The sequence below is a fragment of the Hylobates moloch genome, unplaced genomic scaffold, assembly GCF_009828535.3.
Source record: "Hylobates moloch isolate HMO894 unplaced genomic scaffold, HMol_V3 SCAFFOLD_18, whole genome shotgun sequence".
NCBI lineage: Eukaryota > Metazoa > Chordata > Mammalia > Primates > Hylobatidae > Hylobates > Hylobates moloch.
In genome coordinates, this window is record NW_026652293.1 from 69959453 (window position 1) to 69983154 (window position 23702).

A 23702-nucleotide genomic window follows, 5' to 3' on the forward strand; every position below is an offset into this window, starting at 1 on the left:
GAGGCTGCAGTGAGCCGTGATTGCACCACTGTACTCCAGCCTGCCCAACAGAGCAAGACTCTGTGTCCACCCTCCTCCCCTTCTTCCCCCCAAAATGTTTGGGAAATATAGAAAAGAACAAAAAAGATGGTAAATGATATTATAGATGGTCTATCCTACATGCATGTAATTGGAGTCCCAAAATGAAAGGACAAGGGTGGGAGAGAGGCAGTAGCAAGGAGAGAGGAAAGATGGATGGAGGGAGACAAAGAGAACTCACAGGTGCATGGAGTAAAGGAAGTATTTAATACAATTGCTTGAAAGTTCTCCAAAATTGACTAACTATATTAAACTACTGACTCAAGAAAAACTATGACCCCTAAATAAGACAAATCAGATCACAGGTATGCACATCAGAGGAAAACTGCTGAAAAGGAAACAGAAAATGAAACTCTTAAAAACAGAAAGCAAAAAGATATAGTACTTTTAAAGGGGCAAGAGTAAGATTTACAGTTGATTTAAACTCAGAAACAATTGGAGACATGGGATGTAAGCTTAAAAGTGCTTAAAGAAAATATCTGGCAACCTAAAATTTTATATCCGGTAACACAGTGATACTTTATTTAATTTACTTTGGGACAGGGCCTTGCTCCGGCTAGAGTGCAGCGGTGTGATCATGGTTCACTGCAGCCTCAACCCCCTGGCCTCAAGAAATCCTTGATTCTCCCATCTTGGCCTCCTGAGTAGCTGGGACTATATGCATGTGCCACCATGCCTGGCTAATGTTTAAATTTTTTATAGAGACAGCATCCCACTATGTTGCCCAGGGTGGTCTTGAACTTCTGATCTTAACCAATCCCCCCTCTTTGGCCTCCCAAAGTGCTGGGATTGCAGGCATGAGCTACTGCACCCAGACCTAGTGATACTTTTAGACAAAGTTGAGGGGATTCATCAACACCAGACTCACATTAAGGAAATACCAAAAAGAGTTTTCTTTGAGTAGAAGAAAATTATCTCACATGTAACTTTGGAGATATAGAAATGGAAAAAAAGCAACAGCAAGATAAATATGAGAGTTAAATCAGAGGATACTGAGTAAATAAAATAATGATAATGATGATTATAAAAACAGCAACAACATCTTGGATTTTAAAACTATAGAGAACAGGCTGTTTGTGGTGGCCCACATCTGTAAACCCAGCAGTCTGGGAGGCTCAGGTGGGTGGATTGCTCCAGTCCAGGAGTTCAAGACCAGCCTGGGAAACGTGGCGAAACCCCATCTCTACAAAAAATACAAAAATTAGCCAGGCCTGGTGGCATGCACCTGTAGTTCTACGTAATTGGGAGGCTGAGGTGGGAGGATTGCTGGAGCCTGGGAGGTTGAGGCTGTAGTGAGCTGTGGTTGCAACACTGCCACTGCACTCCAGCTGTGGTGACAGAGGGAGACCCTGCCTCCAAACAAAAAATTATAGAGAACAGCTCATTACAGCACTGGCACATGAGTCAAGGGGAAAGTAACTTGAACTAAATGGTGGTTCTTGCATGGTCTGGAAAGTGGTAAAGTTACTAATTAGATCATGTTATAATAAGCCAAGAATACATATTGTAATCTGTAATCACTGCAAACATAGCAGAAGAATGTAAAATTAAAGGAGAAGCCATAAAAATATAATAGTAATCCTTAATCCATAAGAAAGCAGGAAATGAGAATAAGAAACCGGGAGTAGGACAAATATTAAGAAAACCAGATTCTGATGTGGCCTTGAGATTCTCACCCCATCTGTACACATCCTGTGTATAATTCCTCCCATTTTGTGTGTTGGGACTGGGTATATGATAGACTTCACTCCCATGACTAGATTACATTATTTGACAAAGCTAAAAGAATGTTGCAAATGTAAGTATGGCCCCTAATCAGTTGACTTTAAGTTAATTGAAAGGGAGATTTTTCCAGGGTAGTCTAGAAGTCCTAGCTTCAAAGTATGTGAGATTCTTCTGCCATGACTGATGAAGTGAGCTGCTGTGTTTTGAGAGGGACTCTTTAGGAGACTGTATTGCAAAGTTGCTGAGAGCCTTCCCCAGCTGTCAGAGCACAATGAAATAAGGCCTTCAGTCATACGACTGCAAGGCACTGAATGCTGGGCACCACCAGTGAGCTCCTGTAAGGGCCTGAGCTCCAGGTGAGAACCCAGCCCCAACCAACACTTTAATTTCAGCCTATGAGACCCTGAGCAGGGAACCGAGCTACACCATGCCTAGACGTCCAACCTATGCAATGGTAGAATAAGAAATGGTGGTGTTTCTCAGCCATGAAGTCAGGGGTAATTGATTACATAGGAATAGACTACCAAAAATTTCTGTATGACATCAGCTTGGGAATGAGCACCTGTAGTAAAGGACTGACTCTAAATTGGAGAGATGAGGAGCATCTAGCAAAGGATGCAACCGCCAGTGATGTAGGAGGAAAACCTGGAAAGAGTGGTATCCTGGAGTCAAAGCATAAGATTGCCAAGGGCAGTGGGGTGATCAACTATGTCAAATGCAGTTCTCCCCTCAAATATATCCACAAATGGAATGCCCTTGAAACAAAATGTTTTCATTCTTCTCTTTCTTATAGCCTCAACTATGAACTTTGTGAATTACTGTCAATTCTAATCCACAGACTCATTCTCCTGAACTTCTATCCTAAATGTTCAAGTTCTTACTGCATGTGTCTGCATGAATTTCACTTGAGACAGCAATTCAAATATATCAACCTTAATTTCATCAGAGATGTTTTCCTTCTTACAGTCCGTAACTTGGTTATGTATACCAGTCTACTGTGCTCAAAACTTTGCCTTGACTTTTCTTTTACCTTTTATGAAACAAGAGAAAGAAGGACTTTAAGTCCTATTGATTTTATTGCTAAATTTTTTCTCTATTAGACTTGTTTCTCTTGCTGATGTCAATTTTAAGGGTGCACCTTCCTGTTTACTGTGATTTGAGGGTTCTGTTGTGCTGTTGCTTTCAGATTAATATCCAAAGTCCTTATCTTTAACTCCTTTTTGTCCTTGTGGATTTGTGACCACCATTCAGAAAAGTAGGTGAGAAAACTTTCTTAACTTTATCTCTTCATCCCACCTTCAACCACTGAGGTATTCTTGCACTTTGAACATGGCAGCATTCTACTTCAAGATTCTGCAGCCTTTCTACTCTCACTGCCACGCTCTCATTCCTCATATCCTCATTCTTTTCTTTGCATGCTGAATTCTTACTCAGCTCCAGGAGTCAACCCAAATATCTCCCTCATGAAAACTCTGCAGAGCTCTTCTTGACAATTTATGTCCTTTCATCCCCTTCCCTTCCCTTCCCTTCCCTTCCCTTCCCTTCCCTTCCCTTCCCTTCCCTTCCCTTCCCTTCCCTTCCCTTCCCTTCCCTCCCCTCCCCTCCCCTCCCCTCCCCTCCCCTCCCTTCCCCTTCCCTCTCCTCCCTTCCCCTCCCCTCTCCTCCCTTCCCCTCCCCTCCCCCATCTCTTTATATGTAGTTTCCCCATACTACTACATAGGCTAGTTTTTGTTCTTTGTGTCTTTCTTACCATGTTAAACTGTACCTTCATGGATACAGGAACTTTGGTTTGTTATATTTCTTTTTCCTAAAATATATACCTATGTGTCTAGAATATGAATGGTAAGCGATGAGTGTTTGTTTTTGGCTAAATACAATTATATTTGTATATACTGTTGTTTATATGGAAGAAGAGAAAGATAATAGTTCTTCATATTATTTACTTTTGCAACATTTACACATACACGTTTGTAGCTCTCCATCCTCTTTTAAAGAGAATAATCAGTTTATTTGAGATAGCCTGGTGTTATTTTGTATATTCTGGAGAAAAAATGCCTAAAAACTGCCTCCTTTTTTCCCTGTAATATATTCCCAATGTATTTTTATTACTATATTAATATTTGTTGAGCTGGAATACCTAATGATTTTTTAAAAATTAATAGACTTTATTATACACTTTTAGGTTTACAGGAAAATTGAGCAGAAAGCACAGAGAATTCTCCCTCATGAGTTTTCCTGTTATTAACATCTTGTATTAGTATGGTACTCTTGTTATAAATGATAAAGTAATATTGACACATTAGTCTTAATTCTCTAAATTAGGCTTACTCAGTGTTGTACATTCTATAGACTTTGACTAATAACATGTATCCACAATTGCAGTATCACACACAATAATTTCACTGCTCTCAAAATTCCCTGTTCCCCATTTATTCCTTCTTCCCTCCCCTGAACTCGTGAAAAAGGATTTATTTTACTGTCTCCATAGTTCTGCTTTTCTCAGAATGTTAAATAGTTGGAATCATATAGTTATGGTTCCAAACTGGCTTCTTTCACTTAGCAATCTGCATATATGGCTCCTCTATATCTTTTCATGACTTGATAGCTGATTTCTTTACATCACTGAAAAACATTCCAATGGATGTGTTACAGTTTATTCACATTTTGGAAGACATCTTGGTTGCTTCTAAGTTGTGGTAATTAAAAGCTACTATTAATATTTACATGCAAGTTTTGTATAGAACTACTTTATTTGGGTAAACATCAAGAAGCACAATTGGTGAATCCTATGGTAAGAATATGTTTAGCTTTTTAAGAAACTGCAAAAGTGTCTTCCAAAGTGGCTCTATCGTTTTGTATTCTCACCAGCAATGAATGGGAATCCTCGCCAGCATTTAATGTTCCAGTATTCCAGGTTTTGGCCATTGTAACAGATGAACAGTGATACCTCAAGTTGCAAATGATACCTCAAGTTGCAAATGATGACATATGACATTAAGCATCTTTTTATATGGTTATTTGTCATCTGTATATCTTTGATGAGATGTCTTAGATCTTTTGGTGATTTTTAAATTGTTGTTGAATTCTTGTTTTTTTTTTTTTATTGAGACGGAGTCTTGCTCTGTCGCCCAGGCTGGAGTGCAGTGGTGCAATCTCGGCTCACTGCAAGCTCCGCCTCCTGGGTTCACGCCATTCTCCTGCCTCAGCCTCCCGAGTAGCTGGGACTACAGGTGCCCGCCACCACGCCCAGCTAATTTTTTGTATTTTTAGTAGAGATGGTGTTTCACCGTGTTAGCCAGGATGGTCTCGATCTCCCGACCTCGTGATCTGCCCGCCTCAGCCTCCCAAAGTGCTGGGATTACAGGCATGAGCCACCGTGGCCGGCCAAATTATTGTTGAATTTTAAGAGTTCTTTGCATATTTCAGATGCCAGTCCTTTCCCAGATATATGTTTGCAAATACTGTCTTTCAGTCTCTGGCTTGTCTTTTTATTCTCTTAATAGTGTTTTCTTGCAGATCAGAGGTTTTTAATTTTAATGAAGCCCAACTTACCAATTTTTTATTTCATGGATTATGCTCTTTATATCTAAAACGTCATTGTCAAATGCAAGAACATCTAGATTTTCTCTTATGGTATTTTCTAGCAGTTTGATAGTTCTCTGTGTTACATTTAGGCCTATGGTTCATTTTGAGCTAAATTTAGTGGAGGGTATCAGGTGTGTTCTAGATCAGTTTTTCTACACAGGTGTATAAAGTTGTTCTAGCACCGTTTGTTGAAAAGACTATATTTTCTCCATTGTATTAGGTCTGTGATCCATTCTGAGTTAATTTTTATGAAGGGCGTGGTCTGTGTCTAGATTCCATATATATATATGGATATCCAGTCTTTTCAGTACTATTTGGGGAGAATGTCCATTGACTTACCGATTCTTTGTTAGAGATCAATGTACTATATTTGTGTGGGTCTATTTCTAGGTTCTCTATTCTGTTCCACTGACCTATTTGTCTATTCTTTCACCAACAACAGTCTGTATTGAATACTGTAGCTTTATAGTAAGTCTTGAAATCAGGTAGTGTCAGTCTCCCAACGTTGTTCTTCTCCTTCAATATTGTGTTGGCTCTTCTGTGTCTTTCACTTCTCATATAAACTTTAGAATCAGTTTGTTAATATCTACAAAATAACTTGCTGGGATTTTGATTGCGATTGCTTTGAAACTAAATCAAATTGGGAAGAACTGACATCTTGAAAATATTGAGTCTTCCTATCCATGAACATGGAATATCTCTCAATTATTTTGATTTTGTTTGACTTTTTAAATCAGAGTTTTGTAGTTGTCCTTATTTAGATTTTGTACATGTTTTGTTAGATTTGTATTTCAGCATTTAATTTTTTGGTATTAATATAAATAATATTTTTACTTTAAATACCTATTATTCTTTGCTGGTATGGAAGAAATTGATTTTTGTATATTAGTGTCCTGCAACTTTCTTTTAATTATCTATTAGTTTCAGGAGATTTTTGTTATTATTCTTGATTCTTTGAGATTGGGATAAATAATCATGGCATCTATGAAGAAAAACAGTTTTATTTCTTCCTTCTTAGTCTGTATACATTTAATTTCCTTTTCTTATGTTATTGCATTATCTAGAACTTCTGATACAGTCTCAAGTAGTAGTGGTGAAGAGAACATTCTTGATTTGGTCCTGATATAGAAGCAACAAGTTTCTTATGATTGAGTATGGTGTTGGCTGTAGGTATTTTTTGTAGATGTTCTTTATCAACTTGAGGAAGTTCCCTTGTATTCTTCATTGGTTGAGAATTTGTATTATTAATAGACACTGGATTTTGTCAAATACTTTTTCTTCATCTATTGATATGATCAATGATTTTTTTCTTTAGCATGTCGATATGATGGATTATACTGCGGTTCAGTGATATCTTAATTACTTCATGTATACAAAAGGAGAAAATATTCATTTTTGCTATCATACTTGTATTCAAACAGTACATTCCTTTTGAAATAAAAAATAGTGATTTCTAGAAATACCTGTTACGACATTTATAATATATTTTGTTTAGATTATGAAATAACTACTCATTTTTGAAGGGAGAATTGAATTCTGTGGTGTATCATAGAAATTCTGTCGTATATTCATTGAAGTTGAGTTTGGATAAATGAAGTAGTATTTTATTACTGCCCTGCATTGCAGTAACTAAAATACATTGATATGGCTTCTTCTTTGTCCCTATTATATTCTACAGAAACATGTAATTATAATATGAATTGGCAAGGAAATCTTCAGAGCCTGGTAAACTGTTCTTCTCTATTTTTAACATATGTAATGGATTCATGATCAAAATTTGATGTGACTGATTGAATTGTCTTTTATTATTATTTACCTCTTCTGGTGTTCAGTATTTGTTATACACTCTACCCTCTTTCTTGACAAAAAATGAAACCAGAATGTTATGTATTCAGAAAATAGGACTCTGAATAGTTCTATATCATTTCCCCATTGCTCTAAAGTCATGGTAAATGTAAAAAAGAGAAAAATAAAGTTCACTTAGAGCCCCTCTCAAAGTGTCCGTGATACTGTAGTAATAATAGACTGTGTAAGCTATTCAGCATTACTGCACTAACCTTGTCAGGGCTTTCTTATGTTGAAGAAACAAAAGTAGATTGAAAAATGCCCCAACTGTTCTTTCATGTGGTTTTTTTGGATAAGCCAAGTGCTCTGAAGCACTATGAATTTGTCTATATTTCTCTTAAGGGCAAAAAAGATCTGTCACAATGTAGATATGAATTCTAGATTTAGAAATGTTATTCAAGATAGATAAGGTAAGACATTTCTTTCAATTTATGAAAGACCCTAAACTCTGGATTTCATCCAGCTAGTTTTCTCTGAGATTAAAATGACCAATAATATGGGTAGAATATTCTAGATCTAGGGTCAACCAATCAAGGCAATAGGTCAAATCCAGCCCACTGCCTTTTTCTGTAAATAAAGTTTTATTGTTACACAGCCATCCTTTTTTTAAAAACATATTGTCTATGTTTGCTTTTGTATGATAATAACAGAATTAAATAATGAGACAGACCATATGGCTCGCAAAACCTAAAATATTTACTAACTGGCCCTTTACAGAAAAAGTAGGTCTGCTCCTGTTTTAAACCACCCTTTCCTGGTGGCAATGAAAGTCATAGTGATGGGTGTCAAGTCCAACAGTTCTGGAGACAGTGGATCCCTGTGCTGGAGCTACAGGAAGGGTGACAAAGCAGGTGACTTCAGAAGGGGATTTAAGTAAGAGAGAAGGTAGGAAAAGAAGTAATCTTTTAGTTTATATAATGTTTGCATTCCTTTCAGAGCTTGAATTTTTTATAGTGACATTTTACAAGTGTATTGCAATGCATACACAATAGAATATTATACAACCTTAAAAAAGAAGGAGATCCTGTCATTTGCAACAACATGGATGAACCTGGAAGACATTATGCTAAGTGAAATAAGCCAGGCACAGAAAGACAAATACTGCATGATTTTACTTATGTGTGGAATTCAAATTCATGGAAGGAGAGAGTAGAATGGTGGTAGCTAGAGGTTGGAAAGATGTTGGTCAAAAGGTACAAAATTTCAGTTAGACAAGAGGAGTAAATGTAAGAGATTTAGTATATAACATGATGACTGTAGTTAATAACCATGTATTCTATACATGGAAATTGCTAAGGGAGTAGATTTTAAGTGTTCTTGCCACAGAAAAATAGTGAGTATGAGCGGTGATACATATGTTAATTAGCTTGATTTAGGTATTCCCCAATGTATACATATTTCAAAACATCACATTATACGTTATAAATATATACAATTTTTGTTTGTTAATTAAAAAAACAAAGTGGGCCGGGCGCGGTGGCTCAAGCCTGTAATCCCAGCACTTTGGGAGGCCAAGGCGGGCGGATCACGAGGTCAGGAGTTCGAGACCATCCTGGCCAACATGGTGAAACCCTGTCTCTACTAAAAATACAAAAAAAATTAACCGGTCGTGGTGGCGGGCGCCTGTACTCCCAGCTACTCGGGAGGCTGAGGCAGGAGAATGGAGTGAACCCAGGAGGCAGAGCTTGAAGTGAGCTGAGATTGCACCACTGCACTCCTGCCTGGGGGACAGAGCCAGACTCCATCTCAAAAAAAAAACAAAAAAACAAAGTGTACTGCCAGAGGTGCCCAAGAAAGGCGTTTTGACTAGTATGTGAATTTTAAGACTGCAAATATATTCAGAATCATTTTGATACAGAGAACTACTAAAAGCAAACTGAGGCTACGCATCATGGCTCATGCTTATAATCCCAGCACTTTGGGAGGTTGAGCTGGGCAGATCACTTGAGTCTAGGAGTTCGAGACCAGCCTGGGCAACTTGGTGAAACCCTGTCTTTACATAAAACGATACAAAACTCAGGCAGATGCGATGGCATGTGCTTGTGGTCCCAGCTACTCTGGAGGCTGAGATGGGAGGATCGCTTCAGCCCGGGAGGCAAAGTTTGCAGTGAACCGACATTGCACCATTGTGCTCCAGCCTGGGCAACAGATTGAGATTCTGTCTCAAAAAAAAAGAAAAAAAAGTATGCAGATATGCCTGAAAAGGAATGCTGATTTGTAAATGCATCAGTTTGCTATCCTGGAGGGAAGGTCCTTAGTTTTCATTAGATCTCAGTGACCATGTGACTCCATAAAGGTCAAAAACCACTGCTGAAGAACATGCTGGGCATAATGGGACAGGCAGACAGGGGAGGTGAGCGGAGTAAGGACATGCCATTTTGTGAAAATGCTCATGTAGACCTATGGAGAGAATCACATAGTGAGGAACTGAAACCCCGGTGGCAGCCATGTGATTGAACTATCTTGAAAATAGGGCCTCCAGCTCTAGTTCAAACCTCCAGTGACTACAGCCCTAGCTAACAACTTGACTGCAACCTCACAAGAGACTCCAAGGCAGACACCAAGCAAGAGCACCTAGTTAAGATACACTGTATTCCTGACCCATAGAAACAGTATAAAATAATGTGTTTATTATTTTTTTAAAAAAAGAATGCTGACATCCTGCCACTGAATTGCAGGAGGAGGCTAGCACTGAAGTGACTGATTTATGATGAAGCTATTAATAGGTAGGCTTCATTTCCTAGTTACATTGTCCTGAGCGATTTTATAATTTAGGGACTGTGAATATCAACCAGTATATAATATGATTGATTTAGCAACGATCCATTCAATTCAGGCAAAATATTATTGAATCTTAACTCCCTATATGGAAGGATTGAATATAAATTATGACCATAATCATGGTCATGATCATCACCATCACCATCTGCATCCTCAGAGCTGACATTTGTTGTGCAAGGACTTTTCCAAGTGGTCTACGTGGGTTATATTACTCATTCATTCTTCACAGTAACCCAGTGAAAATTATTCCCATTTTACATATGAAGAAAATGAGGCAGAGAGGAGGTCAACAGCTTACACAAGTTCACACAAAGAAGTGATATCTTAAGAAAGTTAATAACAATCAAATGTGATAATGAGTCATCAACTTTTAGCTGCCCTGCAGAATAAGCGAGAGAGCAACTGTGATGTCACTGGTTGACAGAGCCCTGTGGCAGCACTCACAATGAAAGGAGTGGTTTCCTTGCAGGTTGGAGGTGTTGCTTACAATGTGCATTCTTTCATTAATAATATATTTTATGATTCTGTACTAAAGTCCACTAATTAGAATTGTGTGCCCTATAAAATTTTATTGTAAATATATGCCCAACTGTCAAGCTATGAAGAACTCATAAGGATTAGTGCTTTTATTAATATGCTAATGCTAGTCTTTTCTGGGCCTCAGATTCTGAAGATGAGCTAGCTGTCAAAGTGCCTGTTTTTTACTGAGAAGCAAGTGATTTGACAACTGAGATAAGACTCAAATTGTGTTTTATAGCCAAAAATACAAAAATAACTAATTTTACATCAGTGGACAATATTATAATAGTTACGAGCAGCAGAATGGATGGTTTAATGGGAAGAATTTGTACTTAGAATAACCTTAAAGGGCCTCTTCAGGCAGTTTTATGCGATCAGCCTGAAATATGAGTTCCTAAATGAAATGTATTATATTGTGGGATAATGTGTTATGTAGGCATAACTTACAGCCTTAAGTCTGGAATTTTTCAAAGTACTGTTGAACAAGCTCATACTGCTGGTTATTATATGTGCATATTTTTAACATTCCTATTCAGTGAAATTACAGTGACTTTGACTTTGGTTTATGAGATTAAAGTTTTTAAACAAAATTCTGTTCAAAATAATAACAGTGTCCAGTTCTTTTAGCACATAGTCTTTTTCTCAGTAGCTGTAACACTGTTTTAGTACATTGCAAAAATAGTCTTCAGTTAACAAAGAGCTGTGTGAGCTCTTTTGTATTTTCATACCCATCGATCTTCCTGAATTCTGGCATCCTTCCTGCCATTTGCATTAAAATCCCTTGTGGTGATTATCTCAAAAGGTGCTGTTGCTATCAGTCTGTGTAATTTCTTAGAGAATCTTTCTCCCTTTTCAGTCATCCAGCTGGAAAGGGCATTTGCTCTGAGTATAATCGTTTATTTGTATGAGTTCAAAGTTGGTAATACCATTTGGTAAACTTGTTGGTCTTTAGAACAATGTCCTTCTAGACTGTGATTTGATACTTGAAATGCATTGCAGGGAAAAGGGACAATCCCTTAATGGAGCAGGTGTATTCCTCTAGGTGGGCTGATTTCTAAATAAGTTTGAATGTCCTTAAAGTCCTTTATGAAGGACTGAAATTCCTATTTATTTAAGATCTTGATATTGTGGTGCCAATTTTCGGTCTGAAACAGCCCATGAAGACTTGATTAGACAACCATTGACGTTCTGCACATGACATGTAATTTATGTGGGGAACTATATAATAGCAAAGATTCCCCACCTGGCAGTAAGAAGTCATCAGATTCTCTATACCTGCCAATGAAACTTTTAAAAAAATATAAAGAGGAACAATTCAGGGCACAAGAACCTTCAAGATAAAGCTAAAAATATTTCGGGTAGGAAGGAGGATTCAACTTTCCTTTTGACTTTGTATTTGTCATTTAAAATCTTAATAAAAATGCCATTAGATTTTTATAAAAGATCATTGTTAAGTTGAAAAGGTAAAGTTATCAAAGTAAACTATTTGCATAATTATTCATTTTATTATATAAACCCATATAATTTTACAAAGATATATTCATGCTATTTGTATCTTAGAGACCTTTTAAAAATGTTTTGAGCTTAATTTCTCTATACCTTATGTAATTGTTCCTCTAATGTAATTAATACTAATAGTTTGATGTTCGTTATTTGACAACTTTCTCCGTGCTCATACAGATATATGTTCACAATATACACATATGATAGATTTTTAGTGATAACTTGCACAGAAAATGTACATAATTTACACTCTTGCATCTTATTTAACAGTATGTCATTGAGCTTCTTCCTCTATTTTCTGTTGGTTTATTTTGTTCTCTGTTTTATGTCTTCAGGCAATTCTTTATTTACGTGGTTTATTTAATAATTAAAGGACTGCAGATTAAAAGTGTTCAAAGTTTACCTGTGAATCATAGATTTAAGAAGTGCTTTTCTCTTCATTATATTCTAGATAGAGTATAATTTTGTTTCCCTCTTTGACCCATGAATTATTTAGAAGTTTCTTCATTTTCCAAGTTGTCAATTTCTTGTCTTTTCAGTATTTGTTTCTAATTTTTTTGTTTATGATCAGAAAATATGATGAGTAAAAGTCTTTTTTTTTTTTGAGATGGAGTCTCGCTCTGTCGCCCAGGCTGGAGTGCAGTGGCGCAATCTCGGCTCACTGCAAGCTCCGCCTCCCGGGTTCACGCCATTCTCCTGCCTCAGCCTCTCCTAGTAGCTGGGACTACAGGTGCCCGCCACCACGCCCGGCTAATTTTTTTGTATTTTTTAGTAGAGACGGGGTTTCATCGTGGTCTCGATCTCCTGACCTCGTGATCCGCCTGCCTCGGCCTCCCAAAGTGCTGGGATTACAGGCGTGAGCCACCGCGCCCGGCGATGAGTAAAAGTCTTTTAAAAAATCTGATAACATTTTCTTTGTGGTCAAGTAAAACACCCTTATTAAAGGTCAAATGTATTTAAAATGCTGTGTCTATGTGTGAGTGTATGTATTTATACATGTATATATACACACACAGATGTGCACAATGTCTTTATTTTATCGTTCAGTCTTATTTAATCAGTCTGTGTTGTCTGTGCATTGGACTTTTTAAAGCTTTCCAGGTGATTCTAATATACAACCAAGGTTAAGTACCATTGCCAAAATAAAATAATGGGTCTAGTCAAGTGGTTCTCAAAATATGGACCGTCAATATCACCTGGGGATTTGTTGGAAATGCAGATTCTTGGGCCTTACCCTAAGACGTGGTCACTCAGAAACTCTGGGGATGGGGCCAGCAATCTCTTTTTAAAAAAGTATTTTAATTAGCACATAATTGTACATATTATGGGGTACAATATGATATATGGCACAAAATTATTTTTAATTGGCACATAATTTTACGTATTTATGGGGTACAATATGATATTTCAATACATACGTACAGTATAGAATGACCAAATCAGCCATTGGCATGTATATCAACTCAAACATTTATAATTTCTCTATGTTGGGAACATTCAAAATCCTCTCTTCTAGCTATTTGAAAATATATGATAAATTGTTAACCACAATCATGCTATAGTGCTATCAAATACTAGAACTTATCTCTCCAATCTGTTTGTAGTTTTTAAATGACATTCTGTCATTCATAGCAACATGGTTGAGCCTAGAGGACGTATGTTGAGTGAGATAAGCAATCTGGGTCTTAACAAGCCCTCAAAGGAAGAGGATTCTACCTCACTGAAGACTTGAGAGCCGCTTACCTATGTCAGTGGCTCTACACTGAGGGTGATTTTGTCCCCAAAGGGACATCTGACAATGTTGGAGACCTCTTTTGGTTGTCACAGCTGGTGGGAGGCTACTGGCGGCATTTAGTTGGTAGAGGGCAGGGTTGTAAACATCCTGCAATGCACAGGACAGTCCAGCAGAGAATCACCCAGCCCCAAACGTCAACAGTGCTGCTGTGGAGTAACTTAGACTGTGCTTTCCAAGGCTTGGCTTCCCATTGCAACCAGCGAGAGAGTTTTTTAAAGTCTTGACTCCAGATCTGTCTAATGTCATTGGTGAGAGTGCACATAAGGATTTCTAAAAACTATCCATGTGAGTACTTTATGCAGCGAAAGTTGAAAATCACTGCTGTGGACACTGGTTATTGATGGCAAAACACGCAATAACTTTTGCACCAACCTACTACCTGAAACTCTTAGGTCCTAATGGATGGATTAGGGTGATCCCAAACCAACTGATCAAATTTTATCTAAAGAAATAGACAATTATGTACCCCTGTTGTGTTATAATGGAAAGTACAAACACCAATTTGTGAAATGTTCTTGCCAAAAATTCAAACTTGGACAAGCTTCTACATTTCTAGATCTCACTACCAATTTAGAGGTATGTGTTAAAAAAAACACCATAGGAAGGCTGTTGGCCAAATCTAGAATGTGGAAAGTCCTCCAGGACATATGGTACAGACTGATTATCATCAAATAAATGGCAAGAAGGGAAGATGAGAGGAATGGAGACTGTTCTAGAATAAAAGAAACTTAAGACCCCTAACTGATAAGTGTATCTTTTTTGGAACTTGATTTGAAAAAGCAACAGGGGAAAATTAAAAACATCTTTGAGGCAATTTGGGAAGTTCAAACACAGACTAGATATTTCATAATATCAAATAATTATTTTTAGAGTTACATGTGGAGGGGTAAGTAGAGGTTATAGGTAAAACGTGATTGTCCCTATGTTGATCATTGTTGATGTCATGTGCTAGGTGTATGGGGATTTATTTTAATATTTATGTATGTTTGAAACGTTACACAATAAAGATAGAATGAGAAGGATTATCTAAACAGGTAGGAGGAAAGGCAGGTGAGAATGGTGTTAGAAAAACTTTCAATACAATAGGGGCTTCCACAGTGTTAAAAAGAAAGTAAGGGCCGGGCGCGGTGGCTCACGCTTGTAATCCCAGCACTTTGGGAGGCCGAGGCAGGCGGATCACGAGGTCAGGAGATCGAGACCACGGTGAAACCCCGTCTCTACTAAAAATACAAAAATTAGCCGGGCGTGGTGGCGGGCGCCTGTAGTCGCAGCTACTTGGAGAGGCTGAGGCAGGAGAATGGCGTGAACCCGGGAGGCGGAGCTTGCAGTGAGCCGAGATCGCGCCACTGCACTCCAGCCCGGGTGACAGAGCAAGACTCCGTCTCAAAAAAAAAAAAAAAAAAAAAAAAAAAGAAAGTAAGTCTGTTGGATTTGGTAACACGAAGGTCACTTGATGACTTTAGCAAAGTCTGTTTCAGTGGGTCTGGAAGCAAGATTGGAACCCACTGGAAACTGACAGGAGTAGACATGGTATTACTGCTGTGTGTGAGGCAGGATAGACTTTCATGTGTTTACATAAGACAAACCCTATAGAGAGGAAGATAGTTAACACTCAGGAAAGAAAGAGGGCATGTGCATTAGCTTTGGTTTCCAAAACAATCTCAAGGCGTTGGTGCAGTTATTAATTTGGATAATTACAGCAATTACTTAGCATTATGTATGGCATATTAACACATTATTATGAGGGTTTTGGAATTTGGGTGCATGTGATATGCATCCAAAGAAGTTCCTATTTTGTGACTTTTTGGATATTCATATTTTGATATAAATTGCAGATTGCTATGTTAAAATATTAAGAATTGTGTTCTTACACTTCTTTAAAATGCTTTAGATAATCTAAAACAGAATTTGGAAGTGCAAATATTTAAATACATATGTTGAAATAATGATATATTAAACTATACCTAAACTTATCACAGAGTACTTTCATGGACCTAAGTTAGATGAGTAAGGTGAAATCTATTCACTGGGAGGGAGGGATGGGAAGAAAGAGAAAGAGAGAGAGAGAGAGAGAAAATGAATGAGATTAGAGGGAGAAAATGGCAAGAGAGAATATGTTTAAATCATTGTTTATGCAGGGAAAACTTAGGTTGATCACTGTTACTGTTATTTTGGTTATTTTTATTCCCAGCTATACTGTCTCCTGCCGAAAAAGTATAACTTTAACTGTTTACTCACAGTGCATTTGCTTTTCTCTCCTAACTTGCTTCAAAAAATTAGAGTCCAAAGAATGAAACATGTTTAACTCACATTTGGGCTTCTGTTTGTTTGTTGAAACAGAACTGTTCATTATGAAGGTGGCGCTGTGTCTGTTCATGCACGTTCCCTTTGGAGACTAGAGACGCTAAGAGTTGCGTAAGTAGAACTTCTAAACACAGCCTAATGCACCTAGTGTACCAAATAGCTCAGTGTTGTGCTTCTGTGTCAGCCTGTGATGCTGAAAACTACAGCAAGCAAGCGAACAAAGGAAACACCGAGAAAGTGGTGGAGAGTTTCTCTTTTGTCTATTTCCTTCCATCTACCTTTATCATTCCTTAGCCTCAGTTCACCAGCTGGCAAACCTGAGAAATAAGCAATAATTTTGTACAGTCTGCTTTTGTCTTTAGCCTCATTTGTTTTTTTAACATCGTCTCATCCCAGACCATGCATCTCTTGGCAGAAATGGCTACTAGGACAGAGTGATGTAAGATTTGGAGACAAGACAAGTTCTTTGCAAGCCTGTCGCACATCTCAGATCTGACAGACTGTGGATTTAACCTTCTAAAAGTACATTTAAAACAGGAAACTTGAACATGAGCGTAGGACAGAATCATTATTGGAAGTCACTGTATTTACTTAAAAATCACTTGATAGCTAAGTACAAATCTGCATTGCAATAAAAGTCAGTGTGTATTCATTATAGTAATGAGAGTTTTTATATATTAATATTTATGAAACATAAATGTATAAAGTATTTTTTTCTGATGACTTAACTGTCTGAATATTTCCTTTTAGTTCCTGTAAATGAATACAATATGATGATAAAGGCATCATTTTGAACTATTTTAAGTAGAATTAAAATGTCAGATTTTTAAAAAATAATTGGTAGCTTTAGTCCTTTGCCTAAGAGCAGTAAATTTTCACTGTATTTGTTTCCTAGTATATTGGGCTTTAAAGACTTTATTGATTTAGAATAATTGATTTGTATTGGGCTTTAAAGACATTATTGATTTAGGATAGCAGACTCTATGGGTGGGAATGAGGGCTATCTTACTCTAGTACAACTATCTTTGTTTGTTTGTTTATTTATTTATTTATTTATTTATTTTGAGATGGAGTCTTGCTCTGTCGCCCAGGCTGGAGTGCAGTGGCGCGATCTCGGTTCACTGCAAGCTCCGCCTCCCGGGTTCACACCATTCTCCTGCCTCAGCCTCCCGAGTAGCTGGGACTACAGGTACCCACCACCACGCCCGGCTAATTTTTTGTATTTTTAGTAGAGACGGGGTTTCACCGTGTTAGCCAGGATGGTCTCAATCTCCTGACCCCGTGATCCACCAGCCTCAGCCTCACAAAGTGCTGGGATTACAGGCGTGAGCCACCACGCCCGGCCTAGTATAACTATCTTTATAGACATTTTATTTTGAGACTGTTGCCTGTCTAATGGTGATGGGAATAGTTAGAGGCCTTCAGTCATTTCTGCTCCTGTGTCCCATGCAATAATTTTGAAAAACTTTGTACATTCCTGAACATTGTGAGGTTGACATAGAAATGCTTTCATTATCAGTTTAGATGCATAGAATATAACTTCCAGTGTATTTTAAATAGTGATACTTTAAAATAAAATGCTTACATCACCCTTTTCAAAGTATCCAATTGACTGTAAGTAATGCTGTGGTTTAATACCTTTGTTTATTGAAAATGGTCTTCTTTAACAATAAAAATATATATTATTCAGTTTTTCCTTTTCACTACATCCTACTCTTGTGCAACAAAAATATTTATATAAATTAATTTCTTATATTTCTTGTGTTAGTCTGTAAGTTTAAAAAGTTCTTCTATATTGTCATTAATAACTAATTGAAAATATTAAATTTCTTTGATATAAATGCAAATTGATCAAATCTACCTAAATATTAAAACTTTTGGTAACTACGAAACTTAAAAGAAAATTTTTATTGGAAGTGCATATCATAATGAGATGGAAAAAGAAGAGACAGACTTCTAAGGCAAACAAAGGAAAACTCATAGCTTTTATGTATTTTGTAATTATTCAGATAATTTAAGGAAAGGGATTTTAAGTATTACTCATATTTTTTACTTTGTGTATTATAAAAATGAAAGATTAAAGAAGTGTTTATACAAATTAATTGTATAAATAATTACTAATTATATATGTAATTAACTTGTCACTATAAGTGCAGTTTCGAGAGGTTGTATTGCCCTTATAAAACAGATTGAATATGTGTTTTCAAAATTTAGAGATATACCTATACTTCATGATTGAGTGCTTAAAGAAATATTTATCTTTTTTGTAGAGAGAGACCCTAAATGTACCTTATTTTTGGTTAAAAAATAGCACAAAAGCTTCTGAAAACCTGATAGGACTTTGTTTTTATTGTTATCGATATTATTGATGAGCTGTGACTACATAAATCTAGATTATTCTGCAAACTTCTGCATTAAGTAGTCTTGATCCTGTCTCTCTACTGTTGCTTATATTTGTATTTTGAAATAGAAGTTTGGAGTTTATTTTCACTTTGATTACAGATGATCAGTATATAGAAAGGAGATGATCTTATGGTCAGCCACTGGGGAAACGGAATGCTAATTGCTTCTCATAGTCCAGATGTCACTGAGGGGAATACCATAGAGAAGGCAGAGCAGGTAGTTTTTCAACCGTTCAGCAGCTTAAGGCGAGATGTTTTGCTCTTCTCTCTGACCCTTGATTAAATTTCACCTTCCTGTGTAGCAGTAGGAAAGTAGGAGATTCATATGTATGGAATATCATTATTTTAAGAAGTTTTTCAGATTATACTGACTCTTTAAACTACTTTGGCTTTATTGTAGATATGTAAATTAAGCCAATTCAGTTTAGGAGCTTTTATTTTTTTAAATTAAATCCCTTTCATTCTAGGAAGTTTACATGTCTTATATGCAATGGCCACATAATTACTAATTTTGCATTATATTTAGCAATTTATAGTGAAGATCCTGCTTTTGTTTATGATAGAACTATATTGTCTAATGCCAATGTTTATATTCAATATTTGGGATACTCGGTCTTCTCTTTTCTCCAATGAGGTCCTAAACTATATATTTGTTGTAGTTGATGTGGCCCATTCATTATATATTTTATACTGCATACTCTTACACATGAAACTATTGTCAAAAGTTTTTCAGTATCATGGCCTTTTTAATAAATAGTTTTAATGTAGGGAGTTAAATTGAAGGGAAAATGCTCTCCTATATTTTACTCCAAGGGAAAATTATGGGGATATTGTAAGTGAGCTATATGTTAGTTCCTGTAATAGGAATAATCATTGAAATAAAAGCTATGAATTACATAGAGTTGAAGTTCTATTTTTTAATGTTACAAATAAACAAAATTAAAGGGTGACATATCATAAAGAAGTGCTCACTATTCCCCAATTCCCTTTGAGGTAATTTTGAGTAAATATCGATAATACATAGGGCACAGTTTTTAATGTTACCAAAGGAAATTGCATTATAAAACTCCATTACTATTGCCAATTTCAGTTTTTACTACCTATGATTTTCTTGCCTCTTGATACTTTTGGCCTTGCCCTCTCATTTGGGAGGAGGTGGGGGTCTGGGCATGTGAGACCAGGCTAGTTTGAGTGGCTGGAAATGAAAGCAAATGTGCTTAGACTTTGCAGTGGTTTTGCCAAAAACTGGCCACATTCATTCCATTTCTACCAGAATCTTCAAAGAGACTTCAAAGGAGCACTGGTACCTATGAGTTCTATTGAATAGAACTGAGCCCAGAACATCTTCCAGATACGCTAGTAAATAGTATATATCTGGTCAAAATTTTGAGCTGTTTTGAAAACGAAGGTGTGTTCTATGATGATTAAGATGAATTGTTATTCGGAAGTGATTCATTGTTTCCAAATATTTCATTGTTTTTCCAAATAATGGAAAAAAATATTAAACATATTTCCAAATATTTCATTGTTTTTCAAATAATGGAAACAAATATTAAACATAATTGTGACTGGGCACAGGGTGGCTCACGCCTGTAATCCCATCACTTTGGGAGGCTGAGGCAGGCAGATCACAAGGTCAGGAGATCGAGACCATCCTGGCTAACATGATGAAACCCCATCTCTACTGAAAATACGAAAGTTAGTTGGGCATGGTGGCAGGTGCCTATAGTCCCGGCTACTCGGGAGGCTGGGGCTAGAGAATCACTTGAACCCGAGAGGCGGAGTTTACAGTGAGCCAAGATCGCACCACTGTACTCCAGCCTGGGTGACAGAGTGAGACTGCGTCTCAAAATAAAAATAATAGTAATAATAATAATAATGATAATTGTGGTTTTCATAGTATTTGCAAATAGTACACTTAATTTTATAAGAGGAGGATTTTTAAAAGCTTATTTCCAAAATAGAAATACTTTAATGTGCTATTATTGGTAATAAACTTTAATTTCATTTTAAGACAATACTGTGTTGTCTGGTTTTATTAGTACATGGTTATTAACTTACCTGGGGGGCTTCACAAATTAATTGTCTTTATAAACAAATTCATGTGAAAATGAACTTGTTATAACATTCTACTGCTAATTTTCTATGCTAATATCTCAAGCCAAAAATCCAGGTTAGGAAAACAACATTAAATTGATTTATAATTTACTCAAAGATTGCTAGCTTTTAAACAAGTATTCTCAATTTGTAGAACACAAACATTTTTAATTAGTCTATATAAAATCAAGTTTATTAGTAATAAGATTATATTGAAACTCTCCATATATTTACTTTTTCTTTGACTCATTGTATTTTGACAAAATCATCCACTGTAAACTGTCTTTTAAAAAATTATCCTTATGTTTCATTTTCTGCTTGTTGTTGACATATGAAGCTTTACAACATGCATTATTTTTAGAGTATATACTTTTTCTTCATAAAATATCTGGCTGTATACCTTTTGTGCTTTTTGGCCTTGAACTGGAATTATCTAATATCAAATTTGTCATTTCCTTTTGAGGTTTATTTGCTTGTTGAATCTTTTCTACTCATTCGTTTTTAGTTTTCTTGCATGCTTTGATCTTAAGCTTGTGTCTTATCAATGATATATATGGCCTGTCCTTACTTTGCATGGTATGGTGTTAAGGGAAAGTCATGCACAATAGAACTGTGCCATCACTCTGCACCTTAGCATGGTTAAAGCTCCTAAATGCACAACCTTCAGTTAACAAGGTAATGTGCAAAGCAAGAACAGCTTGTATTTTGATTTTTCTATTTTATCCTAACTGAAAGTCATTTTATTTATTTTTAATAGACAAGTGATAATTGTACATACTTATGGGGTACATGGTAATGTTTTGATACAGGTAATGTATAGTGATCAGATCAGAGTAATTAGTATATCCATCATCTCAAACATTTATCATTTCTGTGCATTAAGAACATTCAGTATCCTTCAAAGCAAACTTTTAATGATCATAACTTATCTTTTTACTGAAACATTCTATATTTTCTGTTTATTAGATTTTTTCTGACTTTTTTAGAATTTTCGTTTTCTTGGTTTATCTTTTTTATTCATCGGGTTCTAATAATATAATTGTTCCACAATATTAAAATGTAAAGCATAAGAATACATTTCTTTTGTCACGTAAATATAGTCTAACTATATACTTCAGTTTATATATATGAGTTCCAATTAATCATAGTTAGACGTTGACCACAATACTAGTGTTTTTCAAGTCTGTGCAAATACAACAACAGTTTTTAAGTAGTAAATGCTAAAATATTATTTGAAATTATACTTCTTGCATTATCTGCATTAGAGCTTGACTGATCTGTATTAGAGGTTGACTTGGAGCACAAGTTCTTAGTTATCTTTGCATAGAATAGGGTACTGTGTGGATGGTATGGCATTTAGAGTCAGAACACCTTGAGTTACATTTAACTTCTTACTATAAGCTTTGTGACTTTGTATATTACTTATCATTCTGAATAGCCATTTTGTTATTTGTGAAATGAAATTAATATCACTAATATCCTAAGATTTTGAGAACATTAAGACAATATATATGACTGTTCATTGTCTGACATATGTTTTAATGGCTACTCCTCCTGTGATTGTGGGTGCTATTGGATCAAGTCCTAACTGTTTTCATTAGGTGGAGTGGAAGCCACATAAGATGGGGACAGCCATTCCGACTACGCCATGTCACAACAGGAAAATACTTGAGTCTCATGGAAGACAAAAACCTTCTGCTCATGGACAAAGAGAAAGCTGATGTAAAATCAACAGCATTTACCTTCCGGTCTTCCAAGGTAAGACAGAAAATATTTTGGATTTCCTGTAAATGTTACCCTGTCATATTCCCTTTGATGTTAGAAATGAGAAAATAAATGATGTAAGTATGTCTTACGTGTATTTCTAAATTCCCAGTTTCTCTTCCATCCATTCCTCTCCAGTAAAACTGATTTTCTAAACCATTAAAACCTGCCTATAGAAACAATCTAAATGTACAATAAAGGGTAATGATTACATAAAGGGTAATGATTGCATAAATCATACTGTATACATACATATTGGGATAGTATGAAGCTGTCAAAAATGTAAAACATAAAAATACCTATTATACATCATCAAATGAAAGGTGTTTCATGTCGTTTATAGTTCTTAAAACACATTCATCCAGCTCCTTCCTGTTTTCTTAAGCATTGACAGTATACAGTGACCACAGATATTGTGATGTTTTTGGGTTACAGTATGAGGATAAAGCACAGTGGAATCTGTGTCTCAAAGATACATTTATACATCCATTCTTATATGCAGACCTTTATCCTTAACCCTATTGAATCATTTTTATGATAATTGCTATATTCGTCCATTTTCACACTGCCATAAAGAAATACCTGAGACTGGGTGATTTATAATGAAAAGCAGTTTAATTGACTTATACTTCTGCATGGCTGGGAAGGCCTCAGGAAACTTACAATCATGACAGAAGGGGAAGCAGGCAGGTCTTACATGGAGGCAGGCAAGAGAGAGAGCAGGAGAGTGAGTGTGAAGGAGAAAGCGTCAAACACTTAAAAAAACCATCAGATCTCATGAGAACTCACTCACTGTCAGGGGAACAGCATGGGGGTAACTCCCCCCATGATGCAGTCACCTCTTTCCCTCGACACGTGGGGATTACAAATTGAGATGAGATTTGGGTGGGGGCACAAAGCCAAACCATATCAATTGCATATTTCTGTTCATAATTTAATGAAGATTGTGAAACTTGGGAAAGACGATTGGAACAATATTAAACTGCTAACTAGCTTTCATCTTAGGAAGGCAAAACTTCGTTCCTTTAAATAGATAAAGATTTGACTTTGTATTTCTGCGATTACTACATACTCATCTGGGTATAGGCATCTTCACAGTGTTATTCAGGGCTCATTAAAAAGAAAAAAACGTATTATTTTGTTTTTTCACTACTAGGAAATTCTTAGGATTCAATCACCCTTCCCCATATTTTGTATGCTGGCTCAGTTCAAGTTGTATTTTTGATAGCAGTGTTATTAGATGAAGAAAAGATATTAAGTACCATGTATAATATATTCAAAACAAGGTCATGATTTGGCTTAGT

The 23702-nt window shown here is 36.3% G+C and overlaps 1 protein-coding gene across 6 annotated transcripts in view; it reads left to right on the forward strand.

The window, feature by feature from the left end:
* The window catches only part of RYR2 (ryanodine receptor 2), a 799701-nt gene that overhangs the window by 348708 nt on the left and 427291 nt on the right, over nucleotides 1-23702 (forward strand). For all 6 annotated transcript variants that reach the window (XM_032137647.2, XM_032137648.2, XM_058430777.1 and 3 more), the window contains 2 exons: nucleotides 16172-16246; nucleotides 22236-22392. In XM_032137647.2, the coding sequence (XP_031993538.1) occupies nucleotides 16172-16246; nucleotides 22236-22392 (232 nt within the window). The remainder of the gene's footprint in view (nucleotides 1-16171; nucleotides 16247-22235; nucleotides 22393-23702) is intronic.